The following is a 15,066-nucleotide window of genomic DNA, read 5'->3' as shown; positions in this document are numbered from 1 at the left end:
ATTCAGGGAGTCCTCCTGGTTTCACTCTTCCTGCCCAAATTTAGGGCCATAGGCCAAGATGCCAAGAAAGAAAATGTTCTCTTCTCATTTGACTGTTCGTTGCCTTTGCTGCCTGTATCTTGTGTTTGGGGAGCCTCAGATCCGAATGACATAGGCATCACTGTGGCTGAGGTGGCGTACCCACTTGTGGGGATTGGCATTGCTGCAAGGCCTGAAGGACAGCCTGAGGAAGCGCACCTGGAGGCCAGAGCACGTGTGCCGGGGGAGTTCAAAGGAGAGGCTTGCAGGGCCCAGCCCCAGCGGAGCTGAGGTGGAGGGCCCGTGGCTGGGAGGCCCTGACAGGCCTGGAACATCCATCTGTGAGGGAAAAGGGCAGGGAAGCCATGAGACCAGGCAGCTGCCTGTGCTGGTGGGACACCACCACCCGTCCAAAGAGAGTTTTGAGAACATATATGTCTTGGTTTGGCTTCCAAAGTAGTTCTAGAACACAGGGTGGAAGAGGATCAACAGCAGATACCTGGAAAAGGCCTGAGAGCTGAGAGCCTCCTTGTACCCGGGGCAGGTCCCAGCGAAGGGCTCCCTCCCCCAGCTCTGCCTTCTGCTCTGGACTGCTCAGCTCCTGAGATAGGCTGCAGGATGGAGACAGAAGGTGTGCAGGCTCAGCCAGGCCTTCCTTGGCACAGTGCACTCTCCAGCCCAGAGAGGGTCCCTAGGAAGCAGATACTAACCTGACCACCCCTCGTGGTAGGGGAAGGTGCAGTCGGATATTGAGAGCTTGGCTGCAAAGGAGAAAAGTCGGGTCAGCCCCAGGAAGGCAGAGTGCCTTGTCCCTGTTCTTTGAATGTCATAATGAGAGTTCAGCACAGGTTCTCCCCATTCCTGCCCCCTTCCCCAATGATTCTGAGCTGATGGACACATCTAAAGGAAGCAGCAGATACTTGACCCTGACCCTGGCCCTATCTCATGTCCCAGAGAGCTGAACCAAGCCTGACCAGCCCTACTCTTACCTCTTTGGGGGCAGATCACACCTTAACTTCAGGTAAACCTGGAGCCTGGATGAAAAAGTGAAATGCCATTACATATGCCATATTCTATTGGCACACCACTATTGCTTATGCAGGGTCTCCATGTAAGGTTGTAACCCAAGAAGGAAACCAAGATCCAGCCCAATACACAAGCCAAGACTTTCCAATTTGTACACTATCACCTCTGCCACCACCCTTCCACAGAGAGTTTTGAGAACATATATGTCTTGGTTTGGCCTCCAAAGTAGTTCTAGAACACAGGAAATGGTCTCACCGGCCTGAGCCTCGGTCCCACTGCACAGAGGGAAAGAGCCGAAAGGGAAGCGGGGAGGGGAGATCATCGGAGAGTTGGTACCTCATCACAGTCAGCTGAGACCAGAGAGGAATGAGGTCAGCATGGTCTCAGGCTGGCACTCCCTCCCTCCCCTTTGGTCAAGGAGCACAGTAGGTCACCCTGATCCTTACCTCACCCTGGGGTGGCTGCAAGCGAAGGATCCGATGAGACTCAAACTCATCCAGGTTTACTGAGCTATGAAATGAGACCTCATCAACTCGAATTCCTGGCCCGTACCCTGGAAACAGAGAAAAACCTCCTCTCCTGACCCATGCTTAGGGAGAGAAGAGGACATAGGAGGGAGGCTCTTTCTCTAACTTATCTCCATGAAACCTTTGGCAATGACCTACTTCCTCTTAAAAAACAAAACAAACAAACAAACAAAAAAACCCTATTCTCACCTCTGAGTTCTGACTTCCCCACACAAAATTCTTCTGTCAAGCCAATGCGCATCTCTATTGGAGGAAAGTACATCAGGAAAGATCAGCAAACACTGTCAAATGTGCCAACAAGAAGCCCATCCGAAACCCAACCCTGGGCCCTCACCAGAGCCGCTGGGAAGAAAGCTCTTCAGCCGGATCTCTCCCTGCACATCCACCTTCAACAGTGAGCCCTGGGAGTGGTGGGGAGGTTAACACCCAGAGTCCTGACCTCCCAAACCTGTTTCCCAAGTACCATTTGTCCTCTGCTCCAGAGTTGGGGGCCCAAACTTACGTTAGATGCTATCAGTACAGACAATCTCTCGACCACATCCAAAAAAACTTCGTTCTTTTGGCTCTGAGGAAGAGAGGGGATTTAGGTGGTAGAGGCTGAAGGTCTATGTTCCAAAATGACAGGTAGAAGGAAAAAGTGGGCCCTGGGGTAGGGACCTGAAGGTGAAGGAAGAATATCCATGTCTAGGGGAATAGAAAAACATAGCAGAATCCTGGGACTCTGAGGTCATGGCGGCGGGGGGGGGGGGGGGATATCAAAGTATGACCTTATCCATCCATCCCTACGTTACCTGATCAGAACGACTGGACAGGACAGGGCGACTGGCTGCACTGCTAGGGGCCACTTTGCTCTGCTGTGTCTCAGCCCCGAACTGTAAAACACCCAAAGTAACAAATCTTCCACTTTGATGCTCCCAGCCAACCCTCCTCCTTCCTGGTCCCCCTCTTTCCCAGCTACTGACCAAGCCAACGCTGCTGAGGTCAAATAGGCTGAAGGGCTTGCTGACCACAGCTTCTGTCTGGATGAAGTTCCTCAGCATCTCTGTGGATGTTGTCTGAACATAGCCATAGTCCTAGGGGTGAAGGAGGGCAGACACGAGATTTTTGGGTGGTCATTAGATGGAAAGAGTGAAAAAGAGTGGATTTAGCCTCCTAACCACAGGATCCCACAGTAAAAAAAAAAAAAAAAAAAAAAAAAAAAGAGGACATACCTTCAGCGAAATGGGGGACAAAAGGAAAGTCCTTGGGCCTTACCAGCACTTCATCCAGGAGTTCATAGACAAGAGCCACGTTTCGAGAGATGGTTCCCTCGCTGAGGGAGCCACAGTAATCGCCCAGGAGAATGGCTAACCTGAAGAAACAGGGCCGAGTGTTCATAAATAAATCCTCCTCCTCTCAGGCCCCCACTCCCAGGTGCCTGGCCCTGCCCTTCTCACCTGGACAGCAGCTCTAGGAGGCTGAAGGGAGAAATGTTTTCTGAAGTGGTGGCCACCAAGTAGAGGCCGCTGTGTCTGATATGAATGAAATGTCGGTCGTCGTGGTGCTGGCGGGAGGGAAAATAGGGTCAAGAAAAAAGGGTTGTAGTGAAGCAGGGCCTACAAGGTCGGAGCTCGAACCCGGATGTCCCCTTCCAGTCACAGCAACAGTGTGACTTTGGGTGATCCCTGAGCCCTTCCTCAGGCCCGCTTCCTAATGCGTACAGGGGGTTAATGACAAGTGCCACCCTAGCCTCGTCAAAGGCTGAAACATGCATGAAGCGCTGTGCCTGGTATGTTGTTAGCGCTCAATAAACTTTCGTTAGTTGCATCTGGTGGAATGTAACCCCCGAGCGGAAGCCTCCAGGGAAACAGACCCTGCAAGCGAGGCAGCGCCCACCCGGTTCCCCAGCCCCCGGCCCGCGCGCCGCCAGTGGTTACCATGACAACCGGGGACTCGTCTCCTGGCAGTCCCGTCAGCTTCCGGTAGAAGAGCTCAGCCACATCCCGGCCACCACTGTCCCCGCGGACTGGCCGGGTGGAAGGACAGTTAAGGAGTGAGCGACAGACTGGATCTGGGCTCGACTTCCACCCAGCCGTTCCATCCCGCCCCGCGGGTCAAGGATACAGTCTTTGTAGATGAGAGGATCCCCCTTGGAAGATAGGATGAAGAACTGGGAAATCATGGCCGTTCTGGAGAGAAAACAAGACGGAGAAAGTTGGGCCTGCCCCGCCCTGCTGCCCCGGAACAAAAGAACGCGCAAGGGCTGGCCCTTTAAGGAGGACTCACCTCCTCCCTCCCCAGCTCCGACCGCGGGAAACACGGCGCCGGTCCCGCCCTGCTGGGCGATTCCCCTCAACCGCCCACCACCTCCCCGTCACTCGGACCAGGACAGCTCGGTGATTGGTCGAGGTGGTGGCCTGCGGCGGCTGAGAGCAGAGGAAGACCCTCCACTTCGATTGGCCCGCCCGCAGCGGCGCCGGTCACGTGGGGGGAGACGTTTCGCGCCAATTTCGGTTGGTCTGCCACAGTCCGCCTCAGCGCCGCTCCGTGCTCCTGGGAGGGAAACTCCTGAGCCTGCCAGCTGCTGCCGCACGGCCCCTGGCAGCAATGGCACTTAAGGACTACGCGCTCGAAAAAGGTAAGGTACTGCAAGTCTGGAAAGGGGATCTTGCGTGGGAAGACTCGGCGAGCACCTGTTGGTGTGGGCTGGGGTCTTTGAGGACCAGGGTCTGCGGGCCGTGGGGCGCGCGAGGCCAGAGGCAGAGCCGTGCGGCGGCGGGATCGAGGTAGACAGTGCCGGGAGGCGCGTGGGAGGCCACCGGATCGGAAACGAGCCGGTAATACCGCCCCAGAAAGATGCTGGGGTCGTGGGTGGGGCGGGAGCCGGCTGGGGGGCGGCAGAGGGGAGGGTCGCTCGCGCCCAGGAGAGACCCGGACCGCTGGGAACCCCATCAAAGGGCCCCCGGCTCAGGGACGGGGATCCGGAGCCCGCCTCTCTTGGCGCCTTGGGGCACTCGCGAGTTCCCGCGTCCTCCGGAGACGCGCCGAAGCCCCGGGGGCGGGCAGGCCGGGGCCGCTGCGCCCAGTGATTGGCTGTTTCGGCCGCCCTCCCAGCGGAAGTGGAGGCGGACGGAAGTGGCGCGACGCAGTTGGAGGGAGTGTCGTGTGTAAACAGTGTTCTTCCGCGCGGCGGCCTTGGAGAGAGCTGCCGAGGGTGGGGGCGTGCCTGGACTCGGGGGCTTAGCGCGAGACCGCGAGAGGCGGCAGTGGGGTGGAACCGGGTGGCCCTTGGCGTGCTGGCCAATCGCCGGACGGGCTCTGGCTTCGGGCGGAGGAATTCCGGGCGGTGAAGCGGCTGGAATCCGGGCCCATGTGCTTCTTTGTTTACTAAGAGCGGAAGCAGTGGCGGGAGCGGGGGTGGGGTGGCGGGCCAGTCTGGTGGCGGAGGTCCTGGCGAGAGTTGCGGTCTAGGGAGTCCGAAGGAAGCGGGGAGTCTTAAGGGTGGAAGGAGTGCTGAAAACTTTGAGACCCGAGGGTGTTGTAAGGATGTGGGAGGCCGCTGGGTAAGACTGCTGTGGTTCTTAATTGCCAGAGGCCCCATATTCTTCCCCAGGTAAGGACAGACATGTGAAAAGAAGTCCTGCTCTCTTTGGGGAGAACTGTGTAGGTTTTCTTAAATGTTCTCATAACTAATTAGTTCATAGATCCTATTCTACGTGAAAGTGGGTTTCTTCGGTTTCTGGTAGGGATTTGGGATAAGGAAGAAAGATTGTTCTTGATTTTACGTTTACATTGTAGAAAAGGTTAAGAAGTTCCTACAAGAGTTTTACCAGGATGATGAATTTGGGAAGAAGCAGTTCAAATATGGGAACCAGTTGGTAAGTCGAAAATTAAGAGAAGGGAGTGGGGAATGGGGTGGAGCTTCAGGTACTGTAGGTGGTTTGCCTGACTTGTTTTAGCAAGTGTGTAAGTGACCTGTTCAGTCAGGCACGTGGTACCTGATAAGTGAATATCTTACTACATTGATAATGATTAGGGTGTTTTCAGGAGCCAAGAAGTGAGTATTGCTGTTGTGCTGCTTTCTTGCTAGTGGAGGCCCAGAGACTGTGTGCTGAGCTCACTGCAGTGGTTCTTGCATATGGACAAGGTAAACTTGGCCCTGAGGTGTTGCTCTCTCTTTCCCAACCCAGGTTCAGCTGGCTCATCGGGAACAAGTGGCAATGTATGTGGACCTGGATGACGTAGCTGAGGATGACCCTGAGCTGGTGGACTCAATTTGTGAGAATGCCAAGCGCTATGCAAAGCTGTTTGCTGATGCTATACAAGAGCTGCTGCCTCAGTACAAGGAGAGGGAGGTGAGTGCCTGGAGAAATAGCAGACTCAGGAATTGAAGCCTCTGGTGAGAGACTTCTCAGATCTTGATAGTTTTTAAAGTACTAAAAGGAAAAGCCTTGGCTCTGCCCAGTGCCCTGTGTTCTCTTCTCCCCATCCTACTACTGCTCATATTTCCTTTCTTTCTTCTTTCCTAGGTGGTAAATAAAGATGTCTTGGATGTTTACATTGAGCACAGGCTGATGATGGAGCAACGGAGCCGGGATCCTGGGGCTATCCGGAGCCCCCAGAACCAATATCCTCCTGAGCTCATGCGCAGATTGTGAGTGTCTCTGTGGGGAAAGGTCAGGGACTTGTCCCCCAGGACCTTGCTGATGATTATTTTCTCTCCTCAGTGAGCTGTATTTTCAAGGTCCAAGCAGCAGTAAACCCCGTGTGATCCGGGAAGTACGCGCTGACTCTGTGGGGAAATTGGTAACTGTGCGCGGAATTGTCACTCGAGTTTCTGAAGTCAAACCCAGGATGGTGGTTGCCACTTACACTTGTGATCAGTGTGGGGCAGAGACCTATCAGCCGGTATGTCTGCAATGTGGAATAAGGAAGTATTCAACACTTTGATTTTGTGTGAACGGTGTTTTTACTCATTGGTGTTGATCTGTTGTTTTCTCTGGTTATCTTTGAAAGATGTTAATGTAGTCTCTTTTCATTTTTTAGTACATAGTGGTCTTCCTGTTTTCCTTTCTTGGTGTTTGTCATTATTGACCAAGAATAATTCTAAGGGGTACTTGACACTTCGAGGATGCCTTCTGTAGAGAGGAAATGATTTAAGTGACAACGGTAAGTGGCTCTTCTGATTTCTGTTGGTACTTTCTTATGTCCTAGATCCAGTCCCCAACTTTCATGCCTTTGATCATGTGCCCAAGCCAGGAGTGCCAAACGAACCGCTCAGGAGGGCGGCTGTATCTGCAGACACGTGGCTCTAAATTCGTCAAATTCCAGGAAATGAAGATGCAAGAACATGTGAGTTTGGGGTATGTGGCCCAGGACAGGTGGAACAGGGAATCCACCTGCATCCTACAGTCACTCTTGGAATGGCAGGAAGAAAGAAGAGCAGAAAGGGAAAGATCTAAAGCAGACAAGTAACCTAGAGCAAGAGGGAGGTTTAACTAGAATTTTCTGATTGAGTTGGAAAGGTAGAGGATTCTTCTGTGGTTTAAAGGTTGGGCAAGCTGAGAGAAGTCGTAGAGTGGGATGCCTAGGGAAAGTCAGGTCCCTGTGGATTTGTCTTTGTGATTTCTTTTTCCCCTCGTTTCATGTACTCTTCTCCTTCTTCAGAGTGACCAAGTACCTGTGGGAAACATCCCTCGTAGCATCACAGTGCTAGTAGAAGGAGAGAATACAAGGATTGCCCAGCCTGGAGACCACGTCAGTGTCACTGGTATTTTCTTGCCAGTCTTGCGCTCGGGGTTCCGACAGGTGGTGCAGGTAAGAAGGTTTGAAATGAAGACAGTCCCTTTTCTCCTCACCCATTCTTTTCACTCCTCAGAGAGTTTTGTCAAGAAATTTAGGGAATTGGGTGGTGGGCAAGTTACACAGATTTCTTTGACATTCTGGCATTTTCTTGTCCCAAGGGTTTACTCTCAGAAACTTACTTAGAAGCTCATCGAATTGTGAAGATGAATAAGAGTGAGGATGATGAGGCTGGGGCTGGAGAGCTGAGCAGGGAGGAGCTGAGGCAGATTGCAGGTAAGGGGTCAGGGGAAAGAGTGGGAATTCAAGTTTCTTCCTAGCCCCAGTACATAGTCTAACTCCCTTGCAGAGGAGGACTTCTACGAAAAGCTGGCTGCTTCTATTGCCCCAGAGATATATGGGCATGAGGATGTGAAGAAAGCACTGTTGCTGCTTCTGGTGGGTGGCGTGGACCAGTCTCCTCGAGGCATGAAAATCAGGGGTAAGAAGGAAAAAGATGAAGCAATTCGGGGTGGATGATAGCATTTGGGAGGAAGAAAAGGATGACAAGGCTTAGTGCCTCTTCAGATCACAAAAGTTGGTGTCTTGGTTTTGAGGGTATAGGGAAGGCTTAGAAGAAATAACAGGAGGGGAGGCAGACCTGAGAAGTAGTTTTAGACAACTTGCTTAGGTCGTTTGGCTTCTTTGTTTTCTTCCAGGCAACATCAACATCTGCCTGATGGGAGATCCTGGTGTGGCCAAGTCTCAGCTCCTATCTTACATTGATCGCCTGGCACCTCGCAGTGAGTAGGGACAGGGATGGAGTACAGTCTTGTTTGTTCAAAAGGTGGAGGTTGTGGGGAGAGCCTCTCAGGTGAGGGTGGAAGGAAGGGAGAGGGATGTTGCCAGCACAGCATGGCGTAGCTCTTCAGCCACCTCAGGAAGGCCTGACCTGGGGAGCAGTTCCAGTGCAGGCCTTGCGTCACTGGCCCATCCCTATCCTTTCTCTGTGCTTGCTCCCTTCCTTTTCCTTTCTAAACATGTTTGCTGCTTGCTTTTCCAGGCCAGTACACAACAGGCCGGGGCTCCTCTGGAGTGGGGCTAACAGCAGCTGTGCTGAGAGATAGCGTGAGTGGAGAATTGACCTTAGAGGGTGGAGCCCTTGTGCTGGCTGACCAGGGCGTGTGCTGCATTGATGAGTTTGACAAGATGGCTGAGGCCGACCGCACAGCCATCCATGAAGTCATGGAGCAACAGACCATCTCCATCGCCAAGGCGGGCATTCTTACCACACTTAATGCCCGCTGCTCCATCTTAGCTGCCGCCAACCCTGCCTATGGGCGCTATAATCCCCGCCGCAGCCTGGAACAGAACATACAGCTTCCTGCTGCACTGCTCTCCCGATTTGACCTCCTCTGGCTGATCCAGGACCGGCCTGACAGAGACAATGACCTCCGGTGAATAAAGCTCCTCATCCAGAGAGCCTTTTTAATAATCTGGAGGGAAGGAGGGGAAATCAGAAAATTCCCCAGCATCTCTGCTTGTGGTAACTCCAGAGTCTTCCCCTCTTAAGCAAGGCTGGTCCCTTGTTCTTAGTGTTAGGGCTAAGATCCCGATGAGGGTTTCTTGGAAAGTCTGACCTTGTCGGTGAGGGAGAAGTGGAAGGAATCAAGTGAGGGATATTTGAGTTAGGACTTGGGCATATACCCCCTAAAAAGCATTACTTCTGCCTCCATTCTAACCAGGTTGGCCCAGCACATCACCTATGTGCATCAGCACAGCCGGCAACCCCCTGCCCAGTTTGAACCTCTGGACATGAAGCTTATGAGGTAGAAGGGCTGGGTATGGATGGGTGTTCCTCATGGAAGCCCCCAGTGCATGACAGTGTCTTGGGTCACATGTTTCCTGAAAAGCTTTTGGTCTTGGGGTGTTTTTAATCACCCTTCTCCTGATATACCCTGAGTCTAAGAACAATGAGTGATTCTAGGTCCCTGCTCACTTCCCAGCCTGACTTCATAAGAATAGAGCATGCACCTTCAGGTTCTGCCTTTCTTAACCACCTCTGCTGGATCCTACTGCCCAGATACTGTATCACTTCTTCTCCATAACCACCCAACCTCCACCCCCATTCTCAGGTTTTTATTCCTTTTTACTTATTTAAATAATTCTCTTTAAACAAAGTATTTTTGTTCCCTTTAGCTATGCCATAGTACTCTTAGGAGACTGGGTTATTTTTTGTTTTTGTTCTTTTTAGTTATATATTGGATCATTTCTTATGACAGGTGGATTTGTCTTGTTTTTTGCAAAGGCCTTTTTCCTGAAAAGTTGGAAGTAATTTGAAATGCACTGGCAGCTCTACATTTGGAGAAATTTCTTCAGTGATCCTCAAACCAAGCAAATAAATATCTGTTGATTGCTTTTTTCTCTATTCTAAAAGTCTTCCAAGAATTTTCTTAAATGGGGGACCCTTGTGCAGATAGAACATGTGCCCCCTGTACTCCATTCCCATCTCCTTTTTCTGTTTCCCCATGAACCTTTTCTCCCACAGACGGTACATAGCTATGTGCAGAGAGAAGCAGCCCACAGTGCCCGAGTCTCTGGCTGACTACATCACAGCAGCGTATGTGGAGATGAGGCGAGAGGCTTGGGCCAGTAAGGATGCCACCTATACATCTGCTCGGACTCTGCTGGCTATTCTCCGACTTTCTACTGCTCTGGTGAGTGCGCAGTCCCTGTCATGCTGGATGGCAGTCAGTTTTGACCCCTGCTTGGCAATTTGCCTTAACATGGTCCTCTTGCTGCCTCCTCCCTCTCACCGGCCCTGCCGGGGCTAAAGTGCTGACAGTGCAGATAGTGGTCCTCTCCGTGCTACCGCACTGTGGGTACTTGCTGCTCCAGCAGGGCATGCACAGCGCCCATGGAGGGAAAGGCCTTCTCCTCTCTGCTTCAGCCTCACTGGTGGATGGGTGGGTTCAGTTCATTCCCTGTGTCCTACCTCCTGTGCTACATACACCTTTATTTCTGTCCTCACATCTTGGACCTTAGTCGTGGGGGCTCCAAAGTGCTGTTCGTGCAGGTAGTGTGATTACCCGACCTACTGCTGAGCTAGCACTTCCCGAGCCCCCAGGACACACCCCTCTGCCAATCGCCTCCTTGGCTGAGCTCCCCAGGCTCCATCTGTCATGGTGGGGAGCCCAGTGGAGTTCAGAAGGATCTGGTCTCCCTCACAGGACAGCTGAACACCGGGACTGGCCAGTGTTGAGAGGCGGAGACTTGGGCAATTGCTGGACGCTGCCCTGGGCATTGCACTTGTCTCGGTCTGACAGTGCCGGCCCAACACTGCGGAAATGGAGGGCAGGCAGGGGTCCCCATTCTTGTTCTATGAGTAGGCAATGCATGGCTTGCCCTGCCTTAAAGCTGGAACAAGGGGGGGTCCCTAATTCTGTTCCATTCCCCTCCTCTTGTCCCCATCTCTCTCCCCTGCCTTCCCCTTAGGCACGCCTGCGAATGGTGGACACAGTAGAGAAGGAAGATGTGAATGAAGCCATACGGCTAATGGAGATGTCAAAGGACTCACTTCTAGGCGACAAGGGGCAGACAACCAGGTGAGTGGCTTTATGAAGGATGAAATTGGGTTACTGTGGGTTTCTTGAGCAGATCACTTTTATCTTCATGGTTTTTGTATCCACAAGTTTACAAAATTGGCTTCAGAATTCTGACACTGGCCACTGTCTTTCTGTCAAGTGTTCTGGTTTCCACTCTAATTCTACACACCCACACGTTTCCTTCAGGACCCAGAGGCCAGCAGATGTGATATTTGCCACTATCCGTGAATTGGTCTCAGGGGGCCGAAGTGTCCGGTTTTCTGAGGCAGAGCAGCGCTGCATATCACGTGGTTTCACACCTGCCCAATTCCAGGCGGCTCTGGATGAGTATGAGGAGTTAAATGTCTGGCAGGTCAATACCTCCCGGACAAGGATCACCTTTGTTTGATTGCTGCCTACATGAGACAATGGGCCCCACCCAAGATTTTGCTGACCTGCTCTTCTGAAATTGTAATGATACCCTGGAGGGGAAAGAGATCCCCTCTTCCCATTGATGCACTTGTTTTATTCCTTTGGCTAATAAAAGTATCATCACCTTTTAGCTTACGCCTAACTTCATTCATATCATTCACTTTTGTGCTTATCCTATTCCATTCATTTGATAAATTACACAAGGTACCTGCTGTATCTGCCAGGCACAAGAATCCATCAAGAAGAATGACATCTCTACCATATGGAAACTGTTTGGGCTGGGTCCATTTTTATTCCAGATCTCTCCTGTTTTCACTCCCCTTCCAGTACATACTGGACCTTGTATGTGCCAGTCAGACTTTGGGAATACAGCAGTAGGGTAAGATGCAGGCTTTCCCAGACCCAGTTTTTTGATTTCTTGAAATAATCCAACCATTCACCCTTAGTCCTCAATTCCCTCTAAAACCCTATTTAGGAGTAACATTTAAAAATGTATCATCTGGCACAAGTAATCACATAACATGGATTCCAGTCTTTAGACCGCTTGCTGAGTCTCATCTTGAGTGTGGATACTAACTAGTTCCTCTGCCTCTTGGGGTTGAGGCACCACATGGTTGAAGCACAAAGAAATTGAAGACCCTTTTGGTAATTCATCATACCCAGAGGATCAAAGCTTTGAGTTGCTCATAATGAAAATGTTTTTAATATCCTCCTTCCTATTTTTTGTGAAAAATACTTTCAACGAAATTTAGCGTGGGAAAGCATTAGTCATGTTTATAAGGTTGGCCTATGTAAGCTGATGTCATAGGATGACATTATATAACATCACTCAAGTGGAAGAAGGCAGCCTTAACATAAATACAGTCCACCTATGAACTAAGGGGGATTCAAAGTAGCAGTAAGCTCAGTCACTGAAGGGAGTCAAGAAGAGTTGATAATATGAACTGCTGAGCAGGACCTTCTTTGAGACCCAAGTTGGAAAACCAGTGTGGTGCCTAACAGAGAGGACAAAGCCACTGGAAGGGGTACTGAAGGGGCTGCTCCTCTTTTATTAATGACAGCAGTTTCTAAAGGGAGTGTAGTGCCCGGCCCTTTTGGGACAGTTGTCTGATCCCTGTGTCCGATCCTTCAAGTACACTCAGAAGAAGAGCCCCCTCATTCGCCTGCCGATGCCTTGTCGGTCATAGAGGACGTTGAACTTGTTCACGAACTGGTTCATGGTGTTGCAAGTTTTGGTGATGGTGCCGAGGTAAGCCATGAGCCCCACATCATTGCATTGCTGGGAGGGAATAAAAGAACCAGGTCCCTAGGGGGTCCCTCACATGTGCTGCCAAAAAGTTGTAAACCCCACCTCCCCACCTAGGGTTTTACACTCACATCATAAAAGTCTGTCTTGAACTTGTCTGTGCTGAGCACTGGGAGGCAGTGACAGAGAGCATAGGCCTCCCGCAGAATCTCATGGTTGAAGGGGACCTCTCCTAAGAGCACAAAGAGACTGCACTGATGTGGATGCTGTCGCTTCCTTCGGAGGGAAAGGGAAAACGATGAATGCCAGGGAGGCACCTGCCCTACCTGCTTCAGAGGCCTTGACATACTCCAAGATGAGCTTGACGCGGCTGTGCAGCATCTTGATGGCACTATGCTGTGCTATCAGGTGTTCAGCCACTACGGGGGGACAGGTGAGAGGTAAGAAGGCATGTGGTCACACCTTGCATCCCTGCTTCCAAGAAATCACCTCCCTTACCAGTGGAGTTCTCTCCACTGCCTGTTGCTGTCATTCGGGCAACGTGGTCTACACCAATGCGTTCAGCTTCCTCTGTGGCCAAAGTGTAGGTCAGCTCGGCAAACAGCATTGTGGCCTGCAGGGCAGAACATTCCACAGAGGGAGAGTCAAAAGCAGGAAACAGGCCAAGAGCAGGATTTGAAGGTTGAAGGGTAAGGTATTACCTCTCCATTGATTATATCAATGACAGACTCAAAAACGCTGACAGGAAGCTGTAAATGACAAATGGAGAAGAACTATTAGCTCCTACATTATGTGCCAAAAGGTTCTTTCACACGTTTTCTCTCATTTAATTTCTCCAAGAACTTGGTGAAATAAGGATTATCCCAATCTGACATATGAAAATGCCTTTAAGAGCTTAAGTGACTAGTCCAAAGTCACAGGTGACAGCATGGAGATTCAACTCACATTCTGCAATACAGAATAGATGTCACAGTAAAATATAGCATGGGATGAGAATATAAAATAAGAACAATGATAGACAAGGATGACAAAGCAGGCCTGGGGTCAGTAATACTCACATCTGTGTGCTTGGTCATAGGGTTCAACTTAAGAAAGAGGGGGCTCTCAATGATCTCACACACCTGGAAGAGAAGTCATGCACAGGGAAGTCAGTACCTCATCTTTCTTCCCCCATCCTCTATTATCTGCCCCAGCATGCACATGTGAAAGCATGTATACCTGCTTATGGACGTGGATGTCGGAGGGGTCCGGCGGCCCCCCTGTGGTATACCAACCCAGAAACTCCAGCTCTTTGAATACCTGTTTAACTGGAGAGGAAGGGGCCAGAGCACACGGTATTCACTTAAACCATCCTTCCTTAGTTTGAAACTCCTAATTTATTGCCACTAGTTTTTCCCCTCCCTCCTCAGTTCCTGGCTCAGTTTAGAACAATTACTCCTTCCTACCCAGTCTTCTTTCATTTTTCACTTTCTTTGAGGGGATACCTGAATCTGTTCTTTTTCTGAGAGCTACTCTCCCTTAATCTTCCCTCCTGTTCTTAATCTTCTCTCCTGTTCTTAATCTTCTCTTCTGTTTATTCCTTCCCAGCCCTTTTGATCTTGTCCACCTTGAGCTTTTCTTTCTTTCCTCCCACCCTCTTCCCCACTTCTGTTCCCCTCTCACACTGCTCCTCCTTGGTGTAATAATATTCCTTGTCAATGATAATCTTCTCTTCCACGGTGTGGGACAGTAGCTCAAAGGAGTTCATCACTTCGATATTTCGGCCCTCCTGCTTCCCGATCAGAGCCCCAATCACTGGGGAGAGAACAACACGTAGGAGATGAGGCTAAGGGATCTAAAACTTTTCCCTAATCACCTGAGGGTCTGAGGTCCAGTGTGAACCAAGTACTGGGGAAACGGGGAGGGGGAATTGGCTTCTGTAAAGGAAGGGGGAAAGATATATGTGAGGGAAGTGACCAAGGAGAGGGATTGGGTGTCTATGCAGAACACTCACCCTGCATAGGTCGCCCCTCCTGGGAGCGCATGCGGATCCAGTGGTCTGAGATGTTGAGAATGACAAGGGGATGAAGAGCGACTGAAACACTCCCAGTCACCCCGGAGGCCATCACGCTGGGGACTACTAAAGGTGAAGGAAAAAGAGAAAGGGTGAGAGTCCGCTCCCCGCGTTCTTCCCTGGAGATGGGAGTGGGGAACGGCAGAGCCCGGGCCGTACATCCTCCGCGCAAGTTACCCAGGGAAAGATGTGGCCTCTCCCGGGAGTCGAGGAAGGCCTTAACGCACCCCGGGAAGGTGTCTCCAGAAGTCGCCCCGCACCGCGCGTTACCTGCTGCATCCACCTCCATCCCGCTGCTCCCTCCGGTCCCGTTCGCCGCCGCCATTTTCCCCGCGCCCGCCAGCGTCGGCCCCGCCCCCTTCCTTCCCGGCTTCCGTCGACGATCCGCGCATGCCCAGTGTCCGCGTGGCGCGGGGCCGG

General features: G+C 51.4%; 3 protein-coding genes across 4 annotated transcripts; 1 reads left to right on the top strand and 2 right to left on the bottom strand.

The window, feature by feature from the left end:
- Window positions 1-123: 123 nt before the first annotated feature.
- Window positions 124-4,393, bottom strand: AP4M1 (adaptor related protein complex 4 subunit mu 1). Its single transcript, XM_079121319.1, has 16 exons — window positions 4,244-4,393; window positions 3,675-3,739; window positions 3,488-3,576; window positions 3,008-3,114; window positions 2,826-2,922; window positions 2,534-2,644; window positions 2,363-2,443; window positions 2,074-2,136; window positions 1,906-1,972; window positions 1,761-1,814; window positions 1,491-1,597; window positions 1,300-1,394; window positions 1,008-1,052; window positions 729-779; window positions 518-629; window positions 124-357 (listed from the first exon to the last, which is right to left on the bottom strand). The coding sequence occupies exons 2-16, from the start codon at window positions 3,730-3,732 to the stop codon at window positions 136-138; spliced, it is 1,359 nt and encodes a 452-aa protein (XP_078977445.1). The 5' UTR covers window positions 3,733-3,739; window positions 4,244-4,393; the 3' UTR covers window positions 124-135.
- Window positions 3,982-11,477, top strand: MCM7 (minichromosome maintenance complex component 7). 2 transcript variants are annotated; one of them, XM_079121317.1, is made up of 15 exons: window positions 3,982-4,188; window positions 5,349-5,428; window positions 5,741-5,905; window positions 6,080-6,204; window positions 6,278-6,458; window positions 6,765-6,902; window positions 7,218-7,367; window positions 7,514-7,628; window positions 7,702-7,833; window positions 8,051-8,134; window positions 8,395-8,788; window positions 9,077-9,160; window positions 9,880-10,048; window positions 10,827-10,936; window positions 11,123-11,477. In XM_079121317.1, the coding sequence occupies exons 1-15, from the start codon at window positions 4,158-4,160 to the stop codon at window positions 11,322-11,324; spliced, it is 2,160 nt and encodes a 719-aa protein (XP_078977443.1). In that variant the 5' UTR covers window positions 3,982-4,157; the 3' UTR covers window positions 11,325-11,477. The 2 variants fall into 2 exon arrangements, with proteins under 2 accessions (XP_078977443.1, XP_078977444.1); XM_079121318.1 differs by lacking the exon at window positions 3,982-4,188 and adding an exon at window positions 4,969-5,163.
- Window positions 11,478-12,368: 891 nt separating this feature from the next.
- COPS6 (COP9 signalosome subunit 6) lies at window positions 12,369-15,066 on the bottom strand. The gene is made up of 10 exons (XM_079121320.1): window positions 14,917-15,066; window positions 14,587-14,712; window positions 14,256-14,387; window positions 13,812-13,900; window positions 13,652-13,714; window positions 13,295-13,342; window positions 13,092-13,206; window positions 12,920-13,012; window positions 12,725-12,825; window positions 12,369-12,626 (listed from the first exon to the last, which is right to left on the bottom strand). The coding sequence occupies exons 1-10, from the start codon at window positions 14,969-14,971 to the stop codon at window positions 12,486-12,488; spliced, it is 963 nt and encodes a 320-aa protein (XP_078977446.1). The 5' UTR covers window positions 14,972-15,066; the 3' UTR covers window positions 12,369-12,485.

Source organism: Sciurus vulgaris (genome assembly GCF_902686455.1).
Source record: "Sciurus vulgaris genome assembly, chromosome: 18".
In the NCBI taxonomy this organism is placed as follows: Eukaryota; Metazoa; Chordata; class Mammalia; order Rodentia; family Sciuridae; genus Sciurus; species Sciurus vulgaris.
This window is presented reverse-complemented; position numbering and strand designations above follow the sequence as displayed.

Coding starts and splice junctions, on each gene's coding strand:
- AP4M1 (XM_079121319.1), bottom strand. CDS start 3,732: ATGATTTCCCAGTTCTTCATCCTATCTTCCAAGGGGGATCCTCTCATC. Junction 2,645..2,825: donor AACTCCTGGATGAAGTGCTG/GTAAGGCCCAAG, acceptor CTTCACCCCTAG/GACTATGGCTATGTTCAGAC. Junction 1,395..1,490: donor TGCAGCCACCCCAGGGTGAG/GTAAGGATCAGG, acceptor CTCTGGTCTCAG/CTGACTGTGATGAGGTACCA.
- MCM7 (XM_079121317.1), top strand. CDS start 4,158: ATGGCACTTAAGGACTACGCGCTCGAAAAAG. Junction 5,429..5,740: donor TCAAATATGGGAACCAGTTG/GTAAGTCGAAAA, acceptor TTCCCAACCCAG/GTTCAGCTGGCTCATCGGGA. Junction 8,789..9,076: donor GACAGAGACAATGACCTCCG/GTGAATAAAGCT, acceptor CATTCTAACCAG/GTTGGCCCAGCACATCACCT.
- COPS6 (XM_079121320.1), bottom strand. CDS start 14,971: ATGGCGGCGGCGAACGGGACCGGAGGGAGCAGCGGGATGGAGGTGGAT. Junction 13,901..14,255: donor TTACACCAAGGAGGAGCAGT/GTGAGAGGGGAA, acceptor CTTCCTCTCCAG/TTAAACAGGTATTCAAAGAG. Junction 13,013..13,091: donor CAGTGGAGAGAACTCCACTG/GTAAGGGAGGTG, acceptor GTCCCCCCGTAG/TGGCTGAACACCTGATAGCA.